The sequence below is a fragment of the Chamaea fasciata genome, unplaced genomic scaffold, assembly GCF_029207755.1.
Source record: "Chamaea fasciata isolate MVZ Bird 193981 ecotype frontalis unplaced genomic scaffold, bChaFas1.0.hap1 SCAF_11, whole genome shotgun sequence".
NCBI lineage: Eukaryota > Metazoa > Chordata > Aves > Passeriformes > Sylviidae > Chamaea > Chamaea fasciata.
Genome location: NW_027094096.1, coordinates 10,279,810 through 10,303,651, shown reverse-complemented (window position 1 = coordinate 10,303,651; position 23,842 = coordinate 10,279,810). Strand labels below are relative to the sequence as shown.

Below are 23,842 nucleotides of genomic sequence, written 5' to 3'. Positions count from 1 at the left end.
CAGCTTTGAAAAAACTGCCAGATTTTAAATCTCATACAGAGGTGAACAGTCTCCCTCTCTGCACTGAGAGGTGGTGTGGAGCAGTGAGAGCTGCTGGGCAAGGTCCCTTCCTCCTCTGGATCCACAGAGGCCCTGTGGATTGCAAAAGCTCTCATGTACAAGGGAGCTGAAGGCAGCAGGGTGAATGCTCTGGATACTGCTCGAACAAAGAAGGGCCCAAAAACTGAGAATGGAAGGTTGAAAGTGAATGGAAACAAGACCATGACTTTGGAAGACCTAAGAACTGCAAGAAAGAGGACATTGAAACCAGTCCTAAAGTTACAAAAATGTGGGACGCGGGGACACCACAAATTCCATTAGCTTCCCCATTTTATTGCACCTCATTGTTTCCAAACTATAAAAAAAGCACGACCTTCAGCACTATTTCTATTGAAGTAATACTTGAACACAAGATTTAACTAACTTTTATTGCTGCAACTGATGAAGAACTTCACCACACCTGTTTACCAGCAAAGCTCCTAAGTCTTTATATTTCTCTAGTACTTTGAAGAAAATGGACAAAAAAGAATTTTAAAAATAAAGAAATATAAAATTAGCAAAATAATGCACGGAGTGAAAATGCCTCAGCACTGAAAGCTGCTTTACTTTAAAGTTGCTTTACTTATGAGAAATTTTGAAATATGCTCTTACAGTTCTCCATTTTTGATAGTGAAACTGATAATTTTCTTAGAGTAAATGCCATTTCTCAAATATTGTACTGATTGTATGGAGGGGAAAATGTTCAGGAAAACATGACTTAAAACCAACACTGAATGTTCAGAGATGACCATAGTCTTGTAGGTGGTCACAACTTCCTTGTAAAAATGTGTAAAAACATTATTAAAAGACTTAATCTTCATTAATCATTTACTTCTAACTCCAACTTGAAGTGCAGTTAAACAACAGTTGCTGCAGTTATAAACCATACTGAGAGTTTCTGACGAATACAAAGATATAAGAACTTGCCTCAGTATGGGATACCACATCTGATGTTACCTCACAGCAGCATCATGCAATTTGGAATATATCAGGAATAGCTAAACTATTCAGTACCCACATCTAATATAGACATGATTTCCTGGCACACAGAATGGCTGAGATACAGCAAGAGACTTGGTCTGACATCCATGTGCTTTAGAAAATAGGATTCATTGGGTTCAGAGATTCCCTGTACCTTGCTTCTGTTTTCTGTTTAAAAGGAATCTCTGAGGGGATGGTGCTGGCTGACAGAGTGTGTGAATCAGCACTAACACACTAAACCAGGAGCAACAACCTCCTCAACCGTGGAGTGACCTGGCAAGTTCAGCTTAGCCTATGCCAGCAGCATGGGCTGTGCTCAAATTCACATCTCCAGAGCAGGAAGGAAATTTAAATATCCAACTTAAAAGGAATGGCTAATGACAATGCAGGACAAAGAAAACATTGAGCTTCATGTTAACCTATGGATAGACACATATCACCTGTAACATAAGCAAACAAACTCAAATAGTAAAAACATGCTGCTTTTCTCCTTTTGTGTTTCAAAGTTTGATGCCAAGAACCATGATTTGATCAATGTTAATTTTTAAAATGCAAGTTGTCATTGTCTTTCCTCATTTTTATTCTTTCCTATTGTGAATTATACAACTGTGATCTGAAACACCAGATAGCAAATGTGCCTTTCCAGACTGTAAAAGAACAGAAGGGCCAAGTGAATCCAAGAGTCCACTAACTGCCACTGACTTGTAAAGGCTTAAGATCAGGCCACTGGCCCATAAACTCCTGCCTTAATTAGTGGAATAAGTCCTTTCTCCAGCCTATGTTTTGTTGAGGGAAAGCATTTTTTGGACATTCTTGTTACAGCTTAGGAATAAAATGGAAATTTGCTATTGATGTGTGTGAGGTCAGAATTTAACTCTGTAATTTCAAATTAAAAATGAAAAGGATTTTCTATTATGCAATTTTAGTTGGAGTGAAGGGTCTTCCTTAGAGTGCATCCATCACCCTACAAGGTTCTCAGTATTTCCTGCATAAAGACTTGTTTTCTGAGATTTTTCTGAGTAGCTGCTGCCACACTGCTGCAGTAACTTATTGCACACTGAGACTGGACCAGCTGGACAAACTAGTACAATGATAAAATTAACTGTAAAGAGAGAAAATTTATTACTCATAGGTCTCATAGAGAAACACAGATGATTATCATTTAAGTTTCAGTTCAGTGGATAACCTAAACACATGCTCAATTGGAAAAAGTGTATCTGTCATCATCCTGACTAACAGAAATATTTTACTGTTTAAGATAAGCCAGTGCTTTGCTGCCTCAAGGCCAGATAACTGAGCCTACGTACAGATGTGTGGTGATTCATTTTACAAAGGGCTAATAAATGATTGTTAGCTGTTTCAATAAGTGCTTAATCAATTGGCAATTGTATATTACTGTGAACTGCAAAGGGTAAGAGGTCTGACAAATAGTCTGCAATGCTCCCGTAAAATGCACTTATAAAGTTGAGAATTTTTTTCCATTCCTAACGCTCACCTGCACTGGAGAAACTTTCTTTCCAGCCTAAGGCCTTTCTATGTCCAGTATCTATTCATGTAAGATGTTATGGATGTGAGTCACCCCTAGATTGACAGCAAGCCCCTCATGTGAATGGAGCTGGGATCTGCAGCACAAGAGTCCAGCTGGTTTAGGGCATTTCTAAACCTTGGAGCACTTGATCTGCATAAGATACAGACAGCCAAAACTACACCGACTGAGCTGTTTCCAAATTTTTTTACCTACAGAAAACTGTCGGGAGAAACACCAATATATTTGCCATTTTGGATCTGAAAAACTGGAAACCTTATAAAATTAGTAAAAAGAATAATCTTTTAAAGTTCTCATTTAAAATACATGATGTTTTTATTTTCATTGTTTTAACAAGACAAAATGAGAATAAAAGTAGGTTATCAAAAGTGGGTGCTGGCATTCATACTTTCTTTTTTTTAATCAACATACACTTAATGTATATGAATAGCCACACATTTCTAGTGAAAGACTATGAACAAACACACGTACATATACAGAGAAACATCCTATACATACATACATGAGTGAATATACATATTTATGTGCATACAGTATACAGACAAGATTCTATACAGGTACAGTCAGTGCAATATACTGTATAAGGCTACACAAACACCGAGAGAGTCTGGTGGGGTGGTGACAGCCATGAGAACAAAGCCTGGATGGTTGTGACTCAACAGAGACAGTGGGGACAACCTGGCTGCCCCGTGTCGTGTTTTATGCATCAGGCACACGCAGCTCCAACAGAAACATGGCACAATACACTCAGCTCAAAAAAGGAGGACGAGTGGGAGCGCATGGAGGAAACTGAAATGCATATGAGCAGACAAATAAGGTTGTTCTACCTAGGATACAGAATGTTTGGTTCATTTACAGAGAATGTCTATATATAAACCCATGCTTTCATGAATTCATGCCATTTTTTATTTCTATCTTTTCCTTTAAGAATATTATAAAATTCTTGCCCTGAGTTAAACATAAATACACACAGAAAAAGGGGTGGGGAAAAAGGAAATTGCATGCTTCTGGGATTTTTTAAAATAAATTTTTAACCAAGGCACAATTTCTTCAAGAGTGGTTGCAGGACCATTTGAAATAAACTCAGCAAGTGCTATTGTTCTGGGACTGTGGCAAAACTAATTGTTTGCATACAAAAGTCTCAGAACAAGTTTTGAAGTGAATTTACAATTTTAGAAGAAAACAAGTAAATTCATTACATATGCCTTAAAGAGAGATTCCCTGAAGAGGAAGGAATGCTACCAATGCTACCAAATTAAATTATTTTATAGACAACTTATTGATGTTTGGACTGAAATTATTTCACACAAATGACATTATATATTTGTTTAGCATTAGTTGTTACCTATTTTTAGTAGAACCATGTACAATGCTGTAGGAGCAGCTAAAAATGAGATGAAGAACTTCCAGATAATTTTCAGTTTCTTTAGCAAGCAGTACACGCAGTGGTCTCACTGATTCAGTGAGCTGCAAGAATCACAGCTCAGGCACAGCTGATCAGTGGTGGCATAAGACTTTCAAGGCTATATCTCTCTCTTGTCATTGACCTGCATAAGTGTTTTATTGGAAATATTAGTTACTTGTTCCTGTGGGTCACACTGTGTACACCCATGCTCAAGTCTGACTCAAAAGAAAGGTCAGAGCGCAGAGGCCATGCTTGGCTGTTGCCCCCACATTCAAGCACTCAGGCTCCATAGACACACAGTTGTCATCAACTTCCAGGCATTCTGGAGGGTACCTCAGATTCCAGGGGCTCTGGAGGGTACCTCAAATTCCAGGGAACAACCACCTTGATTGTGCTGCATTGGCTGCGGCATCTGTCCCCATAAATCTCTCTGTTGATCTGACTGTTTTTCAAAGTGTTGAAATACACCATCTCAACTCTATCAAAACATGGCACAACATAGCAGCTCCCTGAAACCTCTGACCACACAGGTGAGAGCTTCTCATGTCTGTCCTGTGCCTGTTCAAGAAACTGTAACTCTCAATCTGAGAAACAACTAGGTAAGGACAGTAAAAAAATGCTGAGCATGAAAGGGAAAACCTCATAAATGCTGTGTTATTTCATCCTTTGTCAGAATATCATTGCATTTGAAAGGTTTCAACAATTTCTGTCACTAAGCTCAGCTCTTTCTGTTCTCTGCTGACAAGCTTACAAAGTTTGTGCAAGAATAAGATATCAGGGTAAAGGAATGGAATACTCTTTCTTCTCCTCTCTTCCATCACACCTGAAATAGTGGCAGCCACGTTGGCACTTGAGGGCAAGGCAGGATGACAGGCTCTAGGTGTGGTGCTCACATCAGTCACTGTTCCCACACCTGACACCCTCTTGTTGTGGTATTACTTTTTCTACAGCTGATCTGTATGCTGTAGAATGCTTTCACCCATTACTTCCTCCCCCTCACATATTTATTTTGTGCCTAAACCCCGTGCTATGACCCATATGGAGAGGGAGATTCACCAAAGCCATGGTGGGCTTTGGCACCTACCATGACAGCAGTGCAGGCTCAGAGCCACCTGTGCCTGCTGTCTCCCCTGCTGTGGGACAGAGGCTGCTTTGGCAGTGTGGGGCCACACTTAAACCAGAGTCCTGGCAAAGCAATGCACTGGCCTGCTTCTGCTGCATGATCAACCCAGCTGAATGATGAAGAAAAGATGTTGGGACAGCAACAGCAGGCTTGCCTGCCAGCAAAAGACATTGCAGCAAATGACACATTTGGTTCTCATGCCAGTCTGTCAGGTTGCCTTGGAGGTGAGGGATGATGGATGTGATAATTCCATCTACTTCAAGGCTTGAATTTTCTTTTATTTTTTTCTTTATTTTTTCTTTTTTTTTTTAGCTTTTACTTTTTTAATAAGCATTCTCTATTTGCAATTTGTATCTTTAGAAACCATTTGCACTGCTCTGTACCCGTGCACTGATTATGTAAGTCCAGATTCAAGCTTAAACTCAACACAATGCAATGTGGAACCTACTCCAAAGCATTAACATTCTTGTTGTTGCTCTCATCCAAAATTTTGACAGCATATTTGGCTGGACTGTCGACAGCAGAATTTTGCCTTCATGTGCGCAAGCGATTTGTCTTTGCAGGAAAAACCCGGAACAGCGGAAAGTAATCCAACCGCTCCCTCTCGTGGGCACAGCGTTCTGCTGCACTTTAGGAAGGCACAAATCACGTAAATCCCAGATCCTACAGATTCTTAGCAGTGCGAAGTCCCAGGACCCCAGAGGGCTGTGTGAGACTGCGGGACACAGTTCATGCCTCGTGCCCCTGCACTTCTTTTTCAAGGTGGTGGCAGACAGGGTGAGTGATCCCTGACTCATGTACATTCAGTCTGAACAAGAAAGCAAAATCCAATGGCTCTGCATTCATGTTTCTAAACACACTCAGGCCACACACGCTGGTCAAATCCAAACATTATCTCAAGGTAAAATTGGCCCCTGTCCCATAAGTGAAGTGCCTGTCCCACAGGCTTCTCTCTGTAGCCCGTTGTGGGTTCTTCCATCCCTGTCCATCCTCCCAGGTAGGACCCAGAGGATTTCGTCTCTCCCAGCCATTTCCAAAACCAGCATCCATAAGATTCAGTCTATGCCCGCGTTCCTTTCTCTTTGCCTACACAGACACTAAAGATTTCTCCATGACAGGGCCATTTGAGAGAGAGACATAATTTATAAAGTGTTCTGAGTCAAATATACCTGGTTTTCCACTTTTAGGCATTCAAATGCATTTAATTGTATCAGTGACACATAAAACTTTGTAAAATCACTGTAACAGTAAATTGCACCCCAAATAGTTTTTGCACTTTCTATTTTCACTAAAACCAAACCTTAAGCAATTCCTGTGAGTTATACCCTTACCAATCTACTCCCAAATGCAACCTCTTACTTCCTCATCCATTACACTGAATTTATAAATCCTTGGGGCCGGAACAGCCTTTGTTCCATGCATATTGTCTACAAACAAATAACTATGACTCTTGGACACCACCACAATCAATATTGTGGTAGATCCTATTGGCCAACATTAAGCAGGTTTTTGATCCAGTTACAATCCCAAGCCTTATTATATGTGATGGCTAAACATAGGGAGTAATTAAGTTCCTTTAAGTGAATATCTTCCCAGGCAAAAATAGAAGCTACCATCTAAAGTAATAAATAGTGTATAGAAAGTCCAGACCAAAGCCCCATGGGGTGCTGATTACAGAGTGAGCAGTATGGGACTGTTCCCACACTGTGGACATATATTTTGGATGAAGGAAAAGATCAAGTATCAAAAAGGAGCAACCATAACCTTGGCTCCAGGAGCCCAGAGACAGACATCTCAGAGGCATTGCACTGGCTCAAGAGGACTACTTGGCATGTACACACAAGGGGAGGAAAAGGATTGCCACTGTCCCATAAATTGTTTTGTATGTTTTGCTATTCTATGTCCAAAACACACAATAGACTTTCAGAACTTTAGAAAATTAGAGGAGGAAAGAGGGACAGAGAAAATTATAAGAGTGGCAATTAGCACAGTAGTTAGATATTCTCTTTGAATAGAAATCTGGGCCTGCATGTCCCCTGAGATCTTAAACCAGCAGCCCACGGGGATCATTTTTCCCTTTGGTCCAGAGGGCAAGGATGACAGAAGTTGATTCTTTCTTTGCAAATCCTTGTGCATAATAAGAGCCAAAACAGCAGAATCACTAGTGTCTGGTGCTAGTTCTAGGTTGAGATTCATCAAGGAGTGCATGTAGCACAGATTGACAATGCTGAGTGCTGTCATGGGTCCGTGCTGTCTAACACACACAAACTCTCTTGCTAGCACAATTTGTATTTTTTACTAACATTTCCCTAGTAATCAAATTGGATGAATGACTACTTCAGTCCACAGAGTTCTCCATCTACCTGCAATGACTATATTTCTTTCATATATGGAAGCTAGAAGAAGGACTGCTGTGATCAGATACGGAGCAGTGGATCTTAATTTATAGATGCTCATTTCTCAGCAGCAGAATTCATTAACTGTAGAATCAGGAACCCAGCACTGCTACTGTGCCCCACAACTGCAGGGTGTTTGCTGACTCTTTGAACTCTTGTACTCTACTGCTGGGAAAAAATGGCAACTTTAGGCTGAGAATAATAGAAGAGCACAGATGCTTTGTTTATGCTCACAGAGTATTCACTTTCAAATGCACATTTGCCAACTAAAGCATGATAATGTCAATTCATTGGGGAAGTACTTTGTCTAGGTGCCGTCAAAAATAATTATAGCCATAATGGTAACAATTTACATTCCCTGCATTCATTAATTACAGGGTGACCAAAATGCTTACAAGGCATACAAAGACTATAATATGTTTTGTATTCACAACTAAAGCTAGAGACATTACAAGCTGGGCTGGAATGACCCAATACAGAGTGAACTTAGGCATGAGACAAACATGTAGCTGTGTTGCTGAAGAGTACTTAGTACTTGAAAAAATTCAATTCCAAATTATTCATTTAAAGTTTTGTATATTTTTTACAATGAGCTTTTACTGTGCTTAAACTGTAAGGTATTGCTCTACTCATGCATATGAAAAGCTGCTAAAATATATCTCAGTTTCTCTGTGGTACTTCCCTTTCATCATGATTTTATTTTAAAATGGAACAATTAGAATACATGTTTGGGATTTTTCAGCTGAAGTACAAAATTAAAGAATAGTCACCTTGAAAGTCTTACATCAGTTTTATTGCTAGAATTTTTTTTTTTTTCACAATACAATGCATGCATTTTGGCTGCATTTCAGTTAGCATCTAAATATGGGGTCTTAAATAAAATATTATCTAAATTGTTGTGTGGAGGAGTGGGGATTTAACAGGTGAGGCTGGAGCAAGCCTCCTCCTTCTCTCCTTCTCCCCTTCTTTCCTTCTGTCCTTCTCTCCTTCCCTCCCTCCCTCGAGGGCAGGGCAGGAGCAGGTGGGGTGGCCCCAGTGAAGCCTCATCTTCCCCTGCAGATGGAGGATGTGGGATGTGGGATGTGGGATGTGGGATGTGGGATGTGGGATGTGGGATGTGGGATGTGGGATGTGGGATGTGGGATGTGGGATGGGCCAGCTGAATGGGGTGTGCTGGGCCCACCTCCCCTCCCCTCAGAGCTGAGCCCACCTGCCCTCCGTGGGACGGGGTGAAACCTCAGCAGCACCCTGCTTTGCCTCCCCAGCTCTGGGGCAAATAAAGCTTTTTCTAATCCTGCTGGATTAGTCAAACTGTCCATTTTGAACAGTTGCTAAAGTGCATTTTCACCCAGGCTGCCTCTGGCATGGATCCAAGCAATCCCAAGGGGCTTCTCTCCCGTCCCTGTTCTCACACCCCAGTGTACACCACCCCTGTCCTAGGCCAAGGGGACATGAACACAAGGACAACCGTCCCCAGCTTTTAAAGCTCCCCAACCCTCCCCTTTGCTATTCAAAGTAGCAAATCTGCTTCTTACTTCCCTACCTACACTGCTATGTTGGAAAACAGCTGGAAAACTCCTGGTCTCTGCTTCCCAGCTCTGTGAACCTTGGATTTCCATGATTATACTGCAGCCCCCTCAGCCTGACAGCCCCAGGCACCAGCCTCCCACAGCACATGGTTATTCTACAAGTCTTTTTATTTTTCTACCTAGATATGAATTTAAGGAGCCAATCGTATCTAAAATTCTTGTCTCTCAAAGACACATTCTCAAATAAACTATTGATGGATTCACTTCTTGTGGTGCAAAACAATGATCAAGTCCACTCTTGGGAGACCTTTCCCCTTTGCTATATTATATTAATACAAATCATAAAATAAGTGAGAACTGTCCTGAATTTTGGAGGGTAATGCTTAGTTTCTCCATCTTGTGACTTTTGTTGTGTTTATCAATGGGGTCATGTAAGGAAAGTAAAACGCTGCCTCAGCTTGCAGAGGGCTCAGGAAGATACCAGGCAAGTAATGAACTGAGCCGCAATTTTTCTAAAATAAGCCACAAAAAGTTTCAGTGTTAATGCTGATATATTTTCTAGCTTTTTCTTCATTCCTTCAGTGCACGTTGAAACTCCTTAATTCATAGCTGTCCATGGAGCTTCATTCCCTCCTCTGAGTTATTCCTTCTAATCTCAGCATGGCTCCTGGATTTTACTTTGATCATCTCTGTTAATTTTAAATCTTCTTTCCTTGCTTAAATTGGAGCTAGATATCACTGCCTGGTTCTCCCCACAATAAGACACCAAACCTTAAGAGGCATACAAACCCTCAGAATTAAGATAACATACCTTGAGGAGGCAACAGGAAAGGACAGTGCTGTCTGGCCACTGAAAAGCAAGAAACTAACAGGCAGCATGAAGAGAGGCTGTACATTTGCAGATAAGGAACACAGTTTTGTGGAAATCTATCTAAAAATAGGCTCTGCTTTGCAGGAAAGCTAAAATATTAAACTCTAGCTATCAGTAATTTTGTTTTCAAAGAGTGTTTTTTCTTCAGGTCATGGATCTTAAAAACATGCACTATTGTGCCGCTATGCAGCCTAGTACATGGGATTTTCCAATCACTATCTACAAATTAGTGAAAACAAATCTCACTTTGCAGAGTTCATTCACAGAAAAAAATCCCAATGTGTTTATATGATCTCTTTTTTTCTTAAAATGGAAATCAGTGGGGTTTTTCTGTGCTGAAAACTGTTTCAGAGAGGCATGGCAGTGATACAGAGAGGATTTTATGTACATTACAACTCTGGATGCAAGATGTTCTGCTCTCCAGCAGAGGGACTTCCACAATCTGCTTGAAACCTTTCCTTCTTTTGTGACAGACATGCTCAGTGCACACATACCCTGTGTGCCACAGGGATATCTGAGCTCATCGATGGAATGTAGTCCTTTGTTACCCTGAGGTGAAGATGTGGAGTACGATAGGATGGCAGGGAAACATCGTTGCATGGCCGTGATATCTGTGACTCCAAACCCTGCTTACTTTACACAAGTGCACAGTTTTGTTCACCGTAGCTGTCCCATTGCAGGGCTGAGCATTTACCACTGCAGGGTGAAACCCTTGACCATGCCTGCTGCACAAGTCGCGAGCACCAGCACAGAGGGTCCAGCAAAATGGGTGGGGAGTTATTTACTGGGGCATCTGTGGACCTTGTTTATTGTACTATATAAACCTCACAAAGTGGTTAAATTCTACTGTTCTCTGTCCACTTAGATGGCTACAAAAGACAGTTACTTGTTTTCATTTCCATATAAAGGCCAAATACCGATGGACTTTTACTATCTCTAATGTTAGTCACACACTTCTGTTCTCTAAGATAAAACTCACTTTGCTTTCTATATTTCTCCATTCCCTGTAAGCTTTTTGTGAACAATGTTGTATAGAATAAGTTTATGTCGTATAGAATATGTTTATAGAATAAGAACCACTTAGGCTGAAAAATGCCTTTAACCCAGCACTGAAAAGCCCTCTACTAAACCATGTCCCCAGGTGCCATATCTACATGTCTTTTAAATATCTCCAAGGATGGTGGAATGGACTCTTCCACTTCCCTGGGCAGCCTGTTCTGTTGCTTGACAACTCTTTCAGTGAAGAAATTTTTCCTGATATAAACACATGGAATCCTACTGTGTGTGTCTAAGTGTTAAAGTAGGTTACTGACCATTTCCCTGTGGATTATAGGGGCTTCATTCTGCTCCTGGTGTCCATCTTCCAGCTCAGGGGGATGGTACCTGGAGAACAGCTGGTCTTACTACTGAACACTGAGGCAAAGAAGGCATTAAGTATCTATCGAACCATTTCTTATTGTCTTTTCTGACTGTAGACAGATTGCTAGTCAAGATTTGGCCCTTCTAATTTTCTCCCTCCATAACCTCATGACATCCTTGTCCTCCTGAGTTGTCTGTCCCTTCTTCCAACTTTCATAAACTCTCTCTTTTCCTGAGTCCCAGCAAAAACTCTGTTCAGACAGTCTGTTCATATTTCCTGCTGGTTTGTCTTTCAGCACTTGAGGATGGCCTGCATGCTTAAGATTTCCTTCTTTCCTTTCTTTAGAAGACAGTACATCCTATCTAGAATACTCCTACTTACATCCCTCTCTGTAGGATAATTTTATTTAGATTTGCATTTAGGAAATACAGCTATGTGCTACTTTTGTAGCTCAAATATATTCTATGTTTCTGCCGTTAATACAGTTCCAAGCCCCCCACCTGACTTCCTCTGCTACTTCCTTCATTTCTTAAGCTTTGTCCTTTCACAATCAATAACTTCATTTCCAGGATAAACTAATGCTTATCTTTCAGTTTAACTGAGACAATTCATAACTTCATCCAAAGTTGCTTCCTGCAACCAACCCTTTCCAAATTCCCTCACCATTTCCCAGAACTAAGGACAGAAGGCAGGCTCTCAATCTGGCTCAGCATGTTGGTGAATGCTGGCTGCCACTACACTACAGAATTTTTAGTGTTCTCCATCAGAGACCAGCCACATAATTAATCTCTGCTTATAAGACCTTCCTTCTTGTGTGATTCCTCTACTGCCTCCAATCAATATCCCATAGATATATTCTGTGAATACTAACTGATTAATCATCACAATTCCTACATCAATAAGCAAACAAGAAATAAGAAAATTAGGAAAAGGGAATTAAATGAAAATAGTTACATAATTATCTAATATACGACTGGAATGATAATATAGGCGTCCTTAGATCAGATCTATTTTTAATTGCTAAACATAGTCACCACTTCTTTGGACAATTGTATTACAAATGATGGGTTTTGAGAACTCAGTTGCAAATTTGTCTTTTTTTCCAAATTAAGCATTTTAAAAGCCATTAGTTTGGGATCCATGAAGATTTGAGAAAACCAATTAACAGTAATCTGCCCTTTCCCAGATCTTATATTCCTGTTTGAATGTTACCTGTGCCCATATGATCAACAAAGACGTGGATAACACAATACGTCTTCTTAATATTTTGGAAAGTCTAACTGCTCATTATGATGTTGTTAAGGAAAGCAGTATCAATACAATCAATAGCCACGGCACACAAAAATAGATACCCTGTATTCCACAATCCAGCAGATTGAGAATGGGCTAATAGCCCAGCTGTTGGAAACACATTTCACCCGCCATCCATTATTTGCACATTAGGATAGAATAGACATTGAAAGAACAATCAGTGTTTGTATCTGCCATAGAGATAAGACTTCTGTCATTCCTCTGAAATCAGGGTCAAATCCACACCTTTGAAAATTATGCTATCATAGTAAATGGCAATGTAATAGATGGACAGTAAGAGATTGTCATCTGGAAGGGAAGACTTACAGAGAGAAAGCATATACTAGTTTTTCTTGTTTTTCGTGAAGTCATGACCGTACCATACATTATTCAATTAACAAGATCACCCTCCTACAGTCACTTGAAAATTCGTCTTATCCTCTTTGTTCCTTTCTTCTGTATGAATTGAGGTGGATTTTTCCCTCCACAGTTACAGTGAACCCTGGCCGCAGCTTCTAAGAGGCTCATTATCTCTTCTATCACATCAGCTTTTGCTTTCAAGGCTTATTGTTTAGCTCTTAGTATAAACTGACAGGCTAAAATCCCTTCAAAACACCCAAGGTGCCTTTGCCACTGAGTAAACAGCAAAGCATCATGAGTGCTGTAAGACCCATTTAATCAAAAATATATACTACATGAACACTGGGACACTGAAAACCTTTGGAAATACAATTACCCTAATTTCTTCCTTAGATGAAGGAACACTTGATGTGTTATTTAAATGGGCCATCATTTTGCATCTCCATTATGGATTTGATTTGCTTATGTAAAATATGCTTTAGAAATGTGCAGGGTTCTCTCAGTCTTCATGTCTGGCAGCACTCAGAAGTAATACAATCATATCAATTCACACAGGTTACAGAACTGTAACCTGTCCAGACATGGCTATCCAAATATAATCTTCCTAACAAGTTGCTGGCTGTTGGGAGTAAGTAAATCAACCTTACTCGTGGTCTTTGCTTTGGTCAAGACATTATTGGAGCAACTCACCAAGATACAAACACAAATATGTGATTATTGCAAAGCAGTGCTCAGGGAGATTTCCACTCAAACCTCAGTGACATTCAATAGGATTTAGGGGACTAACACCCTGAAAGCCAGTCAAAAATTCTCCATCAAAATAAGGGTGCCTGTGTGCATACATATACGCACGTGCACATAAATCCATCTGTGTTCCTGCCTCCTTGTGCACATACACCCCACACGTACACACCAGTGATGCAGTGCCACAGTGCTTTGACAGAAGCCATTCACATGATGTTTAAGCAAAACCTCTTCTTTCAATTGCTACTCTCAGCTAGTTCTGTCAAACTAATAATACAGGTCTGTGCAACAAAAGGTTACAATATCAGTATTAGCATATAAAATAAAGGTAAGTATAGGTTTCCCATGTCTTTATTTCTTTTCCATTTTCTATCTATTGGAGAAATTTGCCACACCCAAACACATTCATTTTTTCTTATGTGGTAGTTTTGTTTCTGATGAGGACAAAAAAAGTATCTCTGTTTAGGATAAAAGGAGATGTTGCTCCTTTGATTTTAGTTGTTTGTTTGTTTTTTTTTCTTTTGATTCTTAACAATGTATAATAAATATAATTACAGTGGACTATTTAATAGTCCTGTAAGCATTACATGGTCTATAGCTGAAGAGGGTCTAGCTGCCTCAACTAAACAAAATCACTTGCTGTAAGAGCAGTTTTCAGGACAGTGATAAATCACAGTGTAATACAATCATGCATTAAGCTCCAACCAGATGTGAGACTGGCACAAATATTAAAGTACAACTGGGAAGAAGTCAAGTATGTACAAGTCATTGACAACATTGGTGTAAGTGCTCTAGACAAGACATTCAAAAGAAATTTACATAAAAACAGAGATTAAATTTATCAACGTTTGATAAATTTTAAGACAGTAAAAAAGTACAGAAAACATGAAAAAATAAAAAACCCAGCCAGTTCATACAGTACAGTTTTACTACATTTATATTACAGAATGAAGACAGAAAAAGATACAAGGAGTTAAGAGCAAAGAAAATTCTGCTGGCTGCGGCCAGCGGAATTTCGTTGCCGATGAGAGATGCGCACACACAGATGCACGCAACACGCACAGAAAACAAAGAGACAAACCAAAACACTCATTTACTGTAACAAATGACAGACAGAGAGGTGGGAACATTTGGCATGTTGCAGCACATGGAGTCATTCCCGATGGGCTAAGGATGGTACCTGGCTCGGCTGGAGGTCGCTGGGCTGCCGGAGTGGCGCCACAGACGGAGGAGGCACTCCTGACGTGGACGCGGACCGGCCCAACCGGCAACTCGATTTCGACTCTGGAAGGGAGAGAGCAGAAAGAGCAGTGAACAGGAGAGGGGACTGCTGCAGCAAGCTGAAACACTGTGGATCCAGGATTCCCTTGAAATGGAGACTGCAGCCTTGGTAATGAGTCAAAGTCTTGGACATTTGGAATAATGAGCAGAAGTTGAGATCAGAAGAGGGATTCAGACAGGACTCATGCCGTGTCCTGGCCTCTTTGCTCCGGCATCTCTGAAGGATAGAACATAAAACAGCAGACAGGGAGAATACAAAAGAAGCATTCTTGTTTCCCCACTCCCCTGCTCCCCAACACCTTTTCTACTCCACAGTAATACAGCTGTGATTAAGGGAGTTACAGAGGCTTCTGGTTTCAACTCTCCAACCCAGAGCTGAGGGACATGGCAGCCCAAAGACTGACTGCGATGAAAGAAAGCATGAAATGCCAGAAAATGAAGGAGGCAGTATGTAAAAGTGGTGAGGATACTGGCACACTTGGGGATTTGGAATGACACCAAAAATACTTGGGAATCTCATGTCAGTGGCAATGATTTGAGAGACATAAAGTAGGAAGAAGAGACAAATCAAAACATCACCAGTGGCAAAGTCAGTTGCCCAGAACCAAGGTGATAAAAGAAGCAAAGTTTGCCTTGAGAGAAAGCTTCACTTCAGAGAATAACTGCACAGAAATGAGTTATTTTATTTTCCTTCTGCTGTTTTATATGGAATAATTTCTGAGAAGGCTCCCCATTGATTTCCAGTACAGGTTACTGTTGTACACACTGACATGAGGTGACCATGCAGTTCAGGAGGCCTGGACAAAGGTTTTTATATCTGAGCCATGCTGACAGCCATATGCTACCCCAGCATTCAGCTGGTCTGGAGGAAACTGTCTTTTCCTGAAAAAAAAGGATCTGCTTGTTTCTGCCCAAGAAATTTTTTTTGTCCTTACATTTCCTTTATATGGCTGAGGAAGCACCTCTCAGGCTATGGCTCTGCTCAGATCAATGTGTTCATTCTCCTTATGTTTCATAAACCTTCTCAACCCTGCACCTACTTTTTCTAATTAGTGGGCCAACACTGGAAACATTTGGACTCACCAGACAGATTTGGTAGAATAAGAGAGTCTCACTTTTCACACTGACAGTGCTGCTTTACCATGAATAACAAGTAGTTGCAATACCGTGCTTCATTACAATTTAAAGGATTTTAAGGGGTTTTAATAAGGTTTGAAGAATTCCTCCTATTCAAGTCCATGTTTTCAAGAAGAAAGAAAGGACCTATGCCTCGTGCAGTTGTGGTTTAGCACGTTTGCCTCTGAAGCATGTCTTTTGCCTGTGTCTGTCTGAAATTTATTTTCTCGTGCCTCGTTTACACGGCTGCTTTGTCTGTGTCTGTTTTACACTGATTTCTCTATTTCCTGTGTGGATCTCTAGTGTCACCGCTGGCCACTGGTCGGGCCACAGCTTGAAAGGCAGAAGATGCCTATCACCAGCATGTCCTTAAAGTCACTTGGCACACCTTGGAAACTTGAGGATAGCTGGCACATTACTCTACATAGCAGCCACATGCTGAAATGGATTCTTCCACTCTCACTGATGCTTTCTCATTGTCACCTTGAAAGCTTATTTTCCTCTGATATTTCAGAATTCAATAGGGCGTGGAGAAGAGCTATCCACTTATGCTGGAGCACTTAGACCAATGAAAGCATCTGTATGGGTGAATATTCATCAACTAAATATTAATAGGTTAGTTAACATCCAGCTGGCTGAGCAGCAAAAATATTTATGCTGTTCACCAAATGCATTATTCAATTCACTCTCTCCTAGTCAGTCTGTAAACACACCATGAGTCAACACAGCCACAGGCACACAGAAAGGAGCAGACTGGCCTTCTCCATAACCTTGCTTTTGTACACAGTCTGCTGGTTTGCTTTTTTTGGACTTGGGCAGCTACTCTGAAGGTTGATTAGATTTGTTTTTGTTCTGATTTCACACTGTCTGTGTTCCAGATTTCTGACTGTTCCTTTCAGTTATATAGATATAATAATGGATCTCATTATTATACCTCATCTCTCATCTCACGGAATTTTGCTGGGGTTTCAGAAAGGGCAAGAATTGGGGGTTTTTTTCAGTTGTTTTTCTCTACTGCTAAATAGACATTCTGCTGTGACAAGCAGAATCAGACACTCAGCACATAAAAAACTCCAAGACACTGTCTGACTATGCTTCTGAATTATTTTCTTTGCTTTAGGAAAGCAGAAAGAAGTGTCATAATTTCCAATTTGGATCTATGTGCAACAACAAGAGATTACCATTTCCTTGCCAAAGAGACTCCTTTCATCTGGCATCAAAGAAATAAAACCCATCACACACAGATGAAGTATTAGTTCCTTTATCTCCCTGTAATATATGTTACAGTATTAAGGAAACTATTGTGATTTCCATGGTGATCCTTACCAAAAGGTGCTTCAGAATTGGCTCCATCTAGCTTTTGTGTCTCAGTGGCAATATTTTTTAGACCAACTAAATACTATATTCTACTGTAATTAGTGGTCTGAGTAACATCACACCACTGTGGAGGAAATATAGTCCATAAATAGTCTGTTCTTTAAGAGCTGCACAACTCACTGTATTCTGCAGCATGTTATTTTTCAGCTATGGGCAGCTTATTCATTGTACTGGGGCTATCTGGATTTCCCTATTTAATGCCAAGGATCTTAAATGGAGAACCACAGCAAATATCAGGGATGGTTTCTAGTGTTTAGAAATTGGTGTTTATTTCTTGTGGGTGATACTGAGACAGCTCAGTGTTAACATCTGAAATGAGCACTCTTGGGCTTCCTGAGAAGTCCCCTTAGTAACAGTAATTCCTGGTGTGGAGCCGAGTTCTCTCAGCCATCCTGACAGGCACACGGGGAAGGCTCTGTAGGCCAGGGGATGTGAACAGCCTCGAGGGATGCCCCTTGCCATCAACGGGCAGCATGAGATCTGAATTCAGCAGATTCTTGGGGGAAGCCAGAAAGCTGTGAAATGTTATTTAAAAAAAAAAAAAAAAAAAAGTTCTTAAAATTGAGTTAGTGTATTTGGAATTTTAGTGGTATTATTTTGCACAGCTTCAAACGTCACATCTCTCACAGTGGCATGATAAGAAAAAAGCACTGCAGGTCCCTGGGAGCCAGGGGCAGAGTAGTGCTGGGAGGGCACGGTGGGCCAGGGAGCCTCAGTCCCCTCTTGTGGCACCCACAGTGGCCACAACTCTCACACAGCGGGGTGGGACCACAGCTCCCTCACACTGAGCAGACCCACACACAAAATCAGCTGCAGTGGCCCAAACATCACTGCACTCTCGGGTTTAAACTCAGTCTTGACAGCACTGGGAGGATTACATATGGAAACAGGCAAGCAGTTAGTTCCAAAGGGCAGCATCAAGGATGAGAATTTTAGGAGAAACTGTGCAACACAGAAATATAGGCTTTCCAAACACAAATAGGATTGCCTTAAAGTTGTGCATTGAATTATGTGTCTAAGCACTCATATAAATGGCATGTTTTCCAAAACACCCAGGGCTGCCATCATGACTAAAGATGTAGAGGCTTGGCTGATTGCATTTGGGGCATAGGGTGGTTGTAGGATTTTCCTCCATAAAGCACAGTACTGAAATGCCACAAGATTTTATGTAAATATTTTCAATCAGTTTTATACCAATGTGCTATGGCTTTCTATATTCTCCAGAAGTACAACGACTCTTCATGATTTTTATTTTGGGATCTTAATGGGAAGAGTTCTTTATTGATCCAAGGAAGCCTTCATTCTGCCTATTCTAATCTTAATTCAAAAAACTACTCTGGCTGTCACTTATATTGGAGAAGCTTCTTATCCTGTCACAGTCTCTTCTTTGCACATGAAAAGAGAAATATTGCTTATTTGCTGCCAAGAAATGCGTTTTGAATTAAACAAGGCAATGTGACAGGCTGAGAGCAATCACATAAAAAAAAAAAACAAAAAGAAAAAGAAAAAGAAAGCATGCATACTGGAAAAATACATCACACCAAGTATCTTCATACTGGCCTAAAAAGAGATGAGTAAGCTGAAATATAACTTGGAATTATGAAACAAATAGGGTGCAAAAAACCATGTAGTATTCTGTCATCTAAAAAAAGCATTGAGTCCTTTGCTATTGGCAGAAGCCAATTAGTGCTCAAATATCACAGCAACACATCAAGCTGAACAATTTTCACAAGGGGAGTGCTGAACCCATGGAACTCAGTGTTACCAGATAGATATCCATAGGTCAGAAGTTCAGCAAGTCTCAAACCCAAGTCAGGTAATGAGAAAAATCATGTCTGAAAAGGAATCCTATGTTTAGGTTTAAGGGACCTTTTGCCCAAAGGGAAAAGCTGTTAGTGTTACTTTGTATCCTGAAATACGGGTGTTTATTTTCTTGGTAAACTATTTCTGTGTTGTAGGATTTGGCTGTGTTTGTTTGCTATTTCCTGGCTTCTTTGAAATACAAGTAAATGTTTCGTATCTTTTTTCTGTTTGTTTTTTTTTTGTGTGTGTGTTTTCCTTACACCCAGGCAATGTTTTGACTCCAGCCAGAATCCATGTGATCCCACATCCTAGAGGTCACACAGCAGGACCACGGGCATTGGCAGGATGCCCTCAGTGTGCAGTTCCCAGTACTGCTCATTTTATTATAGTGGCAGGCACTGCTTAGGAGGAGCTTGTGAGCAGAGAACATGAATGACCGCAGGAATGACCAGTGCAGGCAAGGCCTGGGCCTCACTGGGCAGTAACATAAAACCCCGACACTAAGTTGCCTTCATGTAGAGAATCCTTCTGGGTTTAGGAGCACAGTGATCCTGCCTGTGAGGAGAAAACGTCGGGCTTTGTGGGACTGCTGAGTCGTCTTTGTGTGAAGCAGACCTTGCTGGCATGAACTGACTTTTTGCTGCTATTCCTTTCTTACACCAGTGTAAGGTGTAAGGCATCTTGTGCCTTGCGCTTCCCAGGCTTTGCCCCACTCCCAAATAGATGAACTGAAAATTATTTCATTACTTTTGGAAATCAACAATGATGGCCAGTAATCCCAATGAAGGGTGGGCATTTATTCCCTTCCTGATTACCTACAGTGTTTTCAGTTGGAGTGTTTATGGCTGGCTGAGTGACAAGCTGGTGGCAATTCAAAACCAGGGTACAACAGTTTCTGGTTTAAAAGGCAGGGCAGTGCCTGTCTCCAGCAGCAGGTGGCAATGCAAAATGCTTCTTCGTTGCAGTGAGGAAAAAAGCAGCAACATTCCAGAAAATACTCTTCAAGTCTCCTGGAGTGAAGTTATACATATTCTGTGTTACAGATTGTGTTTGGCTGTTCATTATAATTGCACCGACTTTCCTAAAAGTCAGCATGCCCCCAAATCACACTGCTTTCCATAAGAAATTATAGGATGCCAAGAAACAGAAAGTGCCCTTGACAAATTCTGTCTGTCACAGAACATTCAGGCATTAGAGACAGTGATAGCTGCGTGCAGCTGACAGCCCAGGCTCTTTGAACAAAATGGGCAGAAAAATTCAAGATTCTGTTTGGAGATAGCTCATTCTCCCTCTGAGCTTATAAATAGTTTCAGAGTTGGGGAGAACCCACCAAAAATCAGTATTCTCACTCAGGTATTTGCCCAGGCCACCCCAGTTGCCAGCTCATCTGTGCTGGAGCAGAGCTGCCTGATGAGCACACGTGGGATGTGCATTCACATCCTTTCTCTTTTACAGCTGAGGAATTCAACCCCCCTTTTTTAAAAAATGTATTCCAATATTGCCCTAACAAATGCCTGTACCAGTGTGAACTAAGAGGTAGGTACCAAACTGTGGTGTTTCAAGGACATGTCTGCACAAAAGAAAAAAGTAGTCTTTTTTTCTGTCATCTATGATGTTGCAAAGAGACCAACTGATGACTGTACTGGGGACTGCCTTGATTTTATTTAGTCCTGTGGTAAATCTAAATTTTAATTCCTAGTACAAAATTACTTTATCTCCTTGACTCCAGAAAGCATTTGCATTCATATGAAACTATTAAATCTCTCTTCTTGCATTCTGTTACAGTTTTAATTTAATTGCAGAGAATGAGCTGTTACAGTTCATGTACAAGTTCATTGAGGAGAACTGTGCACAGCATTCTCAATGCAGTGCTCCAACAAGTAAAGGTAAAACATGTTGCTCAGGCAACAGCAAGAGACACAGGGGAAAATATTCAGGGCAGATGAGAGACAATATTCATCAAATATAATATCATAAATCTGCAGGGAATGAAAAATCACAATCAGCTCTCAGATTTTAATCATAGAAGGGAGTCAAAATTCAGCCAAGAAAATAAAATTTTTCTTTGACAGTCCCAGCAATGTAAGACAAAGTCACAGTTAACTAAATCAAGGCATGATTCAACAACTATTACAGTTTGCTGATGCCAAATGGAGATTGAGGCCAACATGTTTTGTCTTCTTTTGGAGATCAACCAACTCTTTGAAATAAAACTGCTGCAGAAATATTGGACAACAGTGTTCTATTTTCCTAAGAGCTTACTCTTCAATTTTAACTTCTTTACTACTCTGCTCCACAGTGTCATCTTGCAGAACTGAAGAGGTTGGTACACACCTTTAGTCTAATTATTGGATGTCCCAATACTTTGATGTGGTAGCTTTAAACCCATCCTTTAACCTGCATTAGCACGGATGATGCTCTAATACACTGGGAGCAGAATTCTTACCAAAAGCTATGAGATGATCTAGAAAATTCTCACCTTCCAGGATACTTTGTGGGAACAGACAAGTAAGCAAATGGTAGTAACACACAAAAAAAACCTAAGCTAGAGACATGTTTTGCAGAAAAGTCACTTTTGCTGCACCGGTAAGGACTGTTTGGGGGGTCTGTAGCAAGTAAATCTGGACTACGTGATTGCTGCAAATGACATTTCACACCAGCAAAGACTCTTCAAGTCATACACTGAGTTTCAGGTGTCATTTTCAGCAATTCAGGGACAATGTGAGTCCCATTATCACACAGGGAAGTAATGTTCTGGGTGAGGCGTGAGCATCTCTGCTCACTCAGCAGTTTAAACACTCCCTGCTGCCACTCACTGCCCAGTAGGTCTCTCAGGCAGGAATGATTTCTCGTCTGAACAGCTCTTACTGAACATTGACCATGAGTCGTCATTACTAGATATTCCAACTGTCCTTAAAGTGGACATTTCTGATAGTCCAAATAATAAGCAATGAAATTACTCTTTTATGAGAACTGGCAAATCTCAAAAGTACCAATTCAGTGCTCATGCAAGGGCCATAGATATCTCTTTATAGATGTCTATTCATTTATCAGTTCAGTTTGTCTTAGTCAATTTATGAACAAGACTGCATTATAATGCCATGGTATATGGCAATTCACTATTTAATATGTAAATATTTTTGATTAATAAAATGAATAAGTGTGAATCTGAGACTTCTGAAATCCACAGTCACTTTTCTAGAAATTTCTGTACAAGCAGAAAGCAAAGGCTGCCTGTGTCCTGTCACTGTGCCCCTCAGTAAGACAGCCTTGCTTTTGCATAGTGTATTTTTTACTTTATGTGATACCTGAACTAATGAACTTCTTCCTGTGTTTGCCATGGTGTCCCTTTTCAATGTCAGCTGGAATCCTTTATTTCTTTTAAAGCAGATGACTAGCATGTTTATGTGCTTCTATTCCGTGCCACCATCCCAGCTGTTCCAGCTCACAGCACAAGTACAGCACAAGCTTTATTAGTGCAGCAGTCAATGGGCAGGGCCAAGTCTAGAAGATATTTGGAAGTCTAAAGAATCTGTATGCTTCCTACACCTGTGCATCTTTAGAGATACTTTGTCTCACAAGAAGATCCATTAGATCTTCCCTGCTCTGCTACTTGACATACCTGAGCTGTTGCCTCCAGCCAGCATGGTTGGGCTGACAGAGGATCTCCCCAGCCTGCTGGACACCACAGGGGGGCCCGGCGTTCCATCCCATTCCTGAGCTTTCCCTGGCTCCCTGGAGGAAGCTGTCCCATGATGTCCTCTCTCTTTGTTTTCCAGCTTTGGTAGTGGTTCAGTGCTGTGACTTCTGATCTTCAGCTCATCTAGTGGTTCTACAAAATACACAAGTGCACATTTCATTATAGAGTAACTGCTTATCATCCACATCATACAATAATCTTTTGCAAAATACTCCATACATATCAATCATAAATCCTTTAAGGGTAATTTATAGCATGGTTTTACCATCTAGGCCAAAACCCTATAGTTTACGTAGGTTTCAATACACTTTTTAATTATTAAAAGCACACACCATGCAGCAGATGGATAAAATGGAACATTTCTGTTACAACTTTTTATATGCCAGGAAAATAATTTTGAAAATGGTTCCCTACCAAATTGTGGTTTATTAACAATTTATAGAAGTACTTGAAATCTTTTCAGCTGTCATTTCACTAGGAACTAGTTCTTCTTCAGGCACTTTCTAAGGAAGATCTCTCCTAAGGCAATATTGTGCAAGCAACATATCTGTACTTCTCATAAGCTCCAATAAAAGCACACAATCCACAAAACAAAAGAGCACAAATCCATTTTGGGTGTGCCCAGCACCATAAACTAGGGAATGAAATTGCACTTGGCTAGAAAATCCTTGAAGTCACAAAATTACTTTCTGCTTGCAACACCATAAGTCAATGAAAAGAGGAGCAATTCAAAACACAGTTGAATGATTTTTTCAAGTGAAGCAGTGATGTCTGCTTTCTTTATGGCTGGTGATTTTATGTTCTTTTCTCAAGACCCTAATTTCTTTTCTTGCAGGTTGAGCAATGCATGGAGAAAGAATTCATTCCTGCTCTTTCCCATCT

General features: G+C 40.6%; 1 protein-coding gene across 2 annotated transcripts in view; it reads right to left on the bottom strand.

Annotated features, from left to right (window-relative positions):
• Positions 1-23,842, bottom strand: part of NYAP2 (neuronal tyrosine-phosphorylated phosphoinositide-3-kinase adaptor 2) — a 137,354-nt gene that overhangs the window by 13,238 nt on the left and 100,274 nt on the right. For both annotated transcript variants that reach the window (XM_066193187.1, XM_066193186.1), the window contains exons 4-5: positions 22,883-23,092; positions 14,864-14,967 (exon numbers count right to left, since the gene is read on the bottom strand). In XM_066193187.1, the coding sequence (XP_066049284.1) occupies positions 14,864-14,967; positions 22,883-23,092 (314 nt within the window). The remainder of the gene's footprint in view (positions 1-14,863; positions 14,968-22,882; positions 23,093-23,842) is intronic.